Consider the following 6,000-nt stretch of genomic DNA (forward strand, 5'->3'; position numbering starts at 1 on the left):
TGGGCTGGGCCCCAGTGGAACCAACGAAGAATAGCACGGGCCTGAGCAGCCCCAGGGTGTCTTGGCCGGTGGCGGGGAGCCCGGAGCCTGTCCGTGAGCCCACCACCTTCCGGGCAGGGCGAGGGTGGCAGCGACGTGCAGCTGCTGGCCGTGTCCCACCGGGGGCTGAGACTGCTCAAGGTGACCCAAGGCCCCAGCTTCCATCCCGACCAGCTGAAGACTCTCCGCTCGTACAGGTGAGCCTGGGCTGGGGTGTGGCGTGGGCCGGAGAGACGGCCCCCAGCTCACGCCCCACCCTCTGCACAGCTTTGCTGAGGTACTGGGTGTAGAGTGCCTGGCTGGCTCCACCCTGGAGCTGTCACTGAAGAGTGAACAGCTGCTGCTGCACACAGTCCGGGCGGGAGCCATCAAGGCCATGGTTGAGCTGCTCCTGAGCGAGCTCAGGAAGGCAAGTGCGGGCCGGCAGGGCGCCGAGCGGGGGGCCTCCAGCACCGCTGCGTCGTACCCCCCCGTCTGGTTTGCCTGGACTCGGGGCCGTCAGCCAAGCTCCTTCAAGCTGCCTGGGGTGGGGCTGGAACTTGGGGGCGCTTGGTGGAGCGTGACGCCAACGGGGGAGCAGGTGGGACGGGCAGGACGGAGTCATAAGCGGGCTGGCTGCTCACCCGCCCGCCTGCAGGACTCCGGCTACGTCATTGCCCTGCGAAGCTACCTCACTGACGACCACAGCCTCCTCAGCTTCCAACGGGGGGACCTCATCAAGCTGTTGCCGGTGGCCACTCCGGAGCCAGGTATCCCCGGGGCAAGCAGGGCGGCTGGCACCGGTGGGCGGGCAGAGGGCCCAGGAGGGTGAGGCACCGTCCTCGGATGTTTCCCCCAGGCTGGCAGTTTGGCTCCGCCGGGGGCCGGTCCGGACTCTTTCCTGCTGACAGAGTGCAGCCGGCTGCTGCTCCGGACTTTTCCTTCTCGATGGAGCAGAGGAGTGGCCGGCACAAGAGTCAGCTGCAGCACAGGGAGTGGGATAAAGCGTCGGAGGTGAGGAAGACGGGAGACGCCGAGGCGAGGCCTAACTAGGAGTCGAGGAAAGAAAGGGCTCGACTGCCCCGGAGCGGCGGAGGGCCACCCCACGCCTGGCGGGCAGCGCTGGGTCTGATGCCGCCTCTCTGCCCGCTCCCGATGTCTCGTCCTGTCTCCCCAGCAGGGCTGGGCGGTCTGCCTCTCGTGTGGCCCTCGTGGTAGCTAGTTCAGCGCCACCTGGAAGGTGCTCAATAAACAGCTCTTGACTGTCCCGGCTTCTGGTGGTGTGCTCACTGCAGCTACTCTGCCTGCTTCTCTTGGGCTGGGCTGGGGTGGGGGCTTGGGCAGGGCCGCTGGACAGGCCAGGGGACACTTGGGTGGCGCGAGGTCTCCTGTGCTCCTAAGTTCTCCACCCACCCCTGGAGCCAGGCACACAGTGACAACTTGGCCACCAGCCCGTCCCCGTCTGTGGCCTGCGTCACCCTGCCCACGGACTCCGACTACACCATGCAGGAATTTGCCCTGCGCTACTTCCGGAAGCCCCAGACTCTGTGAGTGCCCTGGGCCCGCCCCATGCCTGCCCATCCTCAGTGTCCCTGAAGTGGGACACTCCCTGCTCAGAGCCACCGGGCCAGGGCTCTTAGCACCCTCCCTACCCAGCCTGGGATGGGGGTGGGAGGGCTGAGCAAGCGGGGCTGTCCTCCCCTCCGCCCCCTCAGGCTGGGCCAGACAGGTGGAGATGCCGAGAGGAAGGCCATGGCCAGCCTGGTGCAGTACAGCAAGGTAAGGGGGACGGTGGGGAGGAGCCGGGACAGCAGACCTGGCCCCTGGCCCCCATGGCCCCAGACCCACAGGCAGCCTCTTTGGCCGCAGGCTCCCATCCAGGCATCACTCATCAGCGTCAGTGACGAGGACGTGAACAAGCGGGCTGTGGGAAGCTTCCAGGGTAAGTAGGCACGGTGTCCTGGGTCGCCATGTCTGCAGTGCCCGGGACCCAGGCACCTGGTCGCCTTCTGTCCTTGAGTTCGCCGACTCGGGGAAGCTCACCGGTGGCTCCTATACCACATGGCCCTCACCCACTTCTACTCATGCCCAGGGGGCTGTGGGTTGTGTGGAGTCTGGGCTGGAAGGCAGCGGTGGGTCTGGCTTGCTATGCGCTTGGTGTAGCCCTGGGTGGCCACAGGATCTCTCTGAACCCTGTCTCCTCAGCGGTACAGCTGAGACTGCTGCTCCGCCTGGCTCACACGCATTCTGAGAGCAAGGCATGAGATGGCCCAGGGCCAGGCCCCCAGCCCAGCTCACCGTGCTTTTCATCCTGCCCGCAGCTCTGATGCAGTTTATGGGGGACCAGTCCAAGCCCCGGGGCAAGAACGACCTGGATCTCCTCTACGGGCTGCTGAAGGTAGGAAAGTGAGCCGGAAGCTGTGGGGAGTCAGTGAGCCCTGAGGGCCCCTTCCTGTCCTCCTGCCTGGGCCTCCATGGGACCCCCTGTCCCCTGGTCACTATACATTCAACGCATCCAAAATGAGTTATCGAGCACCTACGTGCTGGCGGCAGGGCAGTGAACCAAGCAGGCCGAGTCCCTGCAGAGCTTGCAGCCTGGTTAGAGGAGACACTCGGTAAACCCTGAGGCAACGTGTCCAGGGCAAAGAGTGCTGTGGAGTGATAAAGCAGGGGAGGGGCTGCTTCAGTGCAGAAGGCTTGGTGACAAGGTGACCCTGGAGCAGAAACCTGAAGGCGGCCAGGGAGTGAGGCACGTATGCATGGGGGCAGGGCATGGGGGCACACACAGGCAGAGGCGGGGGTGAGCCTCAGCCCCAGCAGGGCCAGCGTGGCTGGAGCCCAGTGAGCAAAGGGGACAGTGGAGGCGAGGACCAGGAGGGACAGAGGGTCCGGGTCACGGGAGGCCTTGTGGTCCACTGTCAGGACTTCGATTTTTCGAGATCTGGGAAAACACTGGAGGGTTTTGAGGAGAGACGTGGCTTACATTTCGTGGGGTCGCTCTGGCGGTCGTTTGCGATTCTGGGAGTTTAAGGGCAAGGAGAGGGTTCCTGCCACGATCCCAGGTGAGACGTGGCTGGCCCAGGCCCAGAGGCAGCAGCAGAGGGGAGAAGAAGGACCCCAAGCAGCAGGGCTTGCTGTGAAGTGCACGTGGGGTGTGAGAGCGAGGGGCCGAGGGGGACACGGGGGCCTAGGCCAGAGCAATGCTGGTCGCCACAAGGAAGCCTGAGTGAGGATGGGGCCGGCCTGGTGGAGGAATCTGTTTGGGATGCGTGAAGTCTGAAGTCCCAGTCTGCCAAGTGGAAGGTCTGGGCTTCGTGGGAGAAGTCTGGGCTGGAGGCAGGCACCGGGAGGCATCAGCAGACAGAGGCCCAAGGGCACTGCAGCCCTTAGGAGTCAGGGAGATGAGGGGGGTCAGCAGAGAGGACTAAGACAGAGGGACCAGAGAAAGAGGACAGGGCCGAGCGCGGCCTGGAAGCAGGGAAAGACGGCGACTTACTGAGTGGCCAGCTGTGCAGATGCTATTAAGCCGAGTGAAACCAAGACCAAGAGAGGACGGTGGGCTGTCACCCTGACTTGGCCCCCAGCCCACGGCCACTGGCAGGACTTCTCCGACTTCAGATCCCACGCCATCCCTCACTCCACCGCACTGCACTGCACTGCAGCTCTGCCCCCGACCCGCTGCCCCCTGCCCTTCCTCTCCCCACAGCTGTGCCAGGAGGAGAACCTCAGGGATGAGATTTACTGCCAGGCCATGAAGCAGATCACAGGACACCCCCGGCCGTGAGAGTGGGGGACGGGCGGGGGTCGGTCGTGGGCCTCTCGGGGGCGGCCCAAAGTGCTGCTGCCCGGCCGGCCCAAAGCCCAGGCTCTCTGCCCTGCAGGAGACTCTGCGCTCGAGGGTGGACTTTCCTCAGCCTCCTCACAGGCTACTTTCCCCCATCAACCTTGCTGATGCCCTACGTGACCAAGTTTCTGCAGCACTCGGCCCGGAGTCAAGGTGCCGGTGGGAGGGGCTTCCAGGCTGGGGTCTCGGCTGCTTGGGGAGGGGTTTGGGGATGCTCATGACCCCAGCCTGGCTCCTCTCTGCAGAGCTGGCCCGGCGCTGCCAGGGGCACCTCCAGCACACAGTCAAGTACGGGGGTCGCCGGCAGCTGCCCTCCCCAGGCGAAATGCAGGCTTTCCTGGTACAGGGGGTGCAGGCGGCTGGGTGTTCTGGGACTCCCTCTGGGTGGGGGAGCCGGGGCCTCTGCCCACTGGGGGGCTGACCCCGTACCTGCTTTGGCAGAAAGGACAAGTAGTCCACCTGCTCCTAATTCACCTGCCTGGGGGTGTGGAGTACAAGACCAACACCCACACTTTCACGGTGAGCACAGGGACACAGAGGAGGGGCTGGGGAGACCCAGGGAAGCCGTGGGCATCAGTTCTGGGCACATCCCTCCCCTGCTGCAGCCTCCTTCCCTCCCCAGCACCCCTGTCACGGCCCTGTCCGCATGTCCAGGTGGCAGCAGAAGTGCTGGAGGAGATGTGTGGGCAGATGGGCATCACGGACCCCCATGAAGTGCAGGAATTTGCCCTCTTCCTCATCAAAGGGGAAGGTAGGCCACCTGGCCTGGGGAGGAAGCGTGGCCCGGCTGGACTCAGGGACATGGCCTTGCCTGCCAAGTCTGCTCTTCTGGCCACGGGGGAGGCAGCTCCCACACTGGGGCTGGCAGGGTCGTGGGCGGGGCTGGCCCCGGGCGGCAGGGCAGGCTGTGGACCCAGGCTCCCCGCGCAGGCCAGCTGGTGCGGCCCCTGTGGCCCCGGGAGTACCTCAACAGCGAGGTGGTGGGTCTGGACGTGAGCCTGCACAGCCGGCGGCTCAGCTGGGAGACCCCGCTGCACTTCGATAATCCCACCTACATCAGCACCCACTACGGCCAGGTCAGCCCCACTCACCCCACGCTGCTGCGCCGCTGGTGGTTGGAACCTAGGCTGCAGCTTGAGGGAGAGTCCCTCCCTGGGTGGGGGGAGGGCTTGAGGCTCAGGAGCCACCCACTAGGTGGGGCTTTGGGGCACAGCTGCCCCCTCACTGCTCCCCCCTCAGGTGCTGCGGGACTACCTGCAGGGGAAGCTGCTGGTCAGCGCCCAGGAAGATGCCCGACTTGCCAGGCTGGCTGCCTTGCAGCACCTCAGCAGGAACCACGAGGAGCCCCCCTCAGAGTGAGTGTGAACACAGCCCTCACGCCTCCTGTCACCCCACCACCCCTACCCCCTCCTCCAAGGTCAAGGCCACTTGTACCCTTTGCGGCCCTAACCAAATGGGGGCTGGGTACACCTGCCCACCCCTCCACGCTCCTCAAGGGCAGAACCCATGCCTCATTCATGTGTCTGGATCCCCGGTCTCACCCACGGTAGCCACTGGCTCATCTACTTAGCACCTGCTGTATGCCCGGCTTTGACTGACCAGGCTGTGTCCTAGGCAAGACCTACTGGCTTACTTGCCGAAGCAGCTGCTGTGTCAGATGAACGTGGCCGCTGTGACGAGCCTGATGGGCCAGGAGCTGTGGCATTTGCGAGGATGCAGCTCTCAGGAAGCGCAGATCAGCTTCATAGGTGGGTCTGGGGCTAGGGGGCAGCTGGGGCGGAGGCGGGAGCCCCAGCAAGGAAGGGGTGAGGGTGGAGGGGCTGAGGAAGCGCTCCACCTGCCCTGCCCTCTCCTCTGTCCTGGGGGCAAAGTCCGGCAGGTCGCAGGGCCCCAGCGGTCAGAACTCCTGCCCGACCCCCCATCCGCAGAGGCGGTGAGCGAGCTGCCGCTCTTTGGCTACAGCGTCTACATGGTGCTGAGAGTGAGCAAGCCGGCCCTGCCCGGCCCTGGCCTGCTGGGGCTGAACCACCAGCGCCTCATCCTCATGGACCCCAGCTCTCAGGTGGGCCAGGCTCCGGGGCCGCTTGTCTCCCTCCACCTACAGCGACCCCTCCCCCAGAGGGACCAAGCTCCGCTCT

General features: G+C 65.3%; 1 protein-coding gene across 1 annotated transcript in view; it reads left to right on the top strand.

The window, feature by feature from the left end:
* Positions 1–6,000, top strand: part of MYO15B (myosin XVB) — a 32,153-nt gene that overhangs the window by 25,443 nt on the left and 710 nt on the right. The window contains 17 exon segments of the mRNA XM_024760611.1: positions 118–236; positions 307–448; positions 677–788; positions 878–1,032; positions 1,420–1,565; positions 1,734–1,797; positions 1,888–1,960; positions 2,340–2,416; positions 3,725–3,798; positions 3,900–4,015; positions 4,108–4,202; positions 4,304–4,381; positions 4,517–4,613; positions 4,793–4,938; positions 5,102–5,217; positions 5,477–5,610; positions 5,791–5,995. Coding sequence (XP_024616379.1) covers positions 118–236; positions 307–448; positions 677–788; positions 878–1,032; positions 1,420–1,565; positions 1,734–1,797; positions 1,888–1,960; positions 2,340–2,416; positions 3,725–3,798; positions 3,900–4,015; positions 4,108–4,202; positions 4,304–4,381; positions 4,517–4,613; positions 4,793–4,938; positions 5,102–5,217; positions 5,477–5,610; positions 5,791–5,995 — 1,949 coding nt within the window.

Source organism: Neophocaena asiaeorientalis, unplaced genomic scaffold (genome assembly GCF_003031525.2).
Source record: "Neophocaena asiaeorientalis asiaeorientalis breed wild unplaced genomic scaffold, Neophocaena_asiaeorientalis_V1.1 scaffold30, whole genome shotgun sequence".
Classification (NCBI taxonomy): Eukaryota; Metazoa; Chordata; class Mammalia; order Artiodactyla; family Phocoenidae; genus Neophocaena; species Neophocaena asiaeorientalis.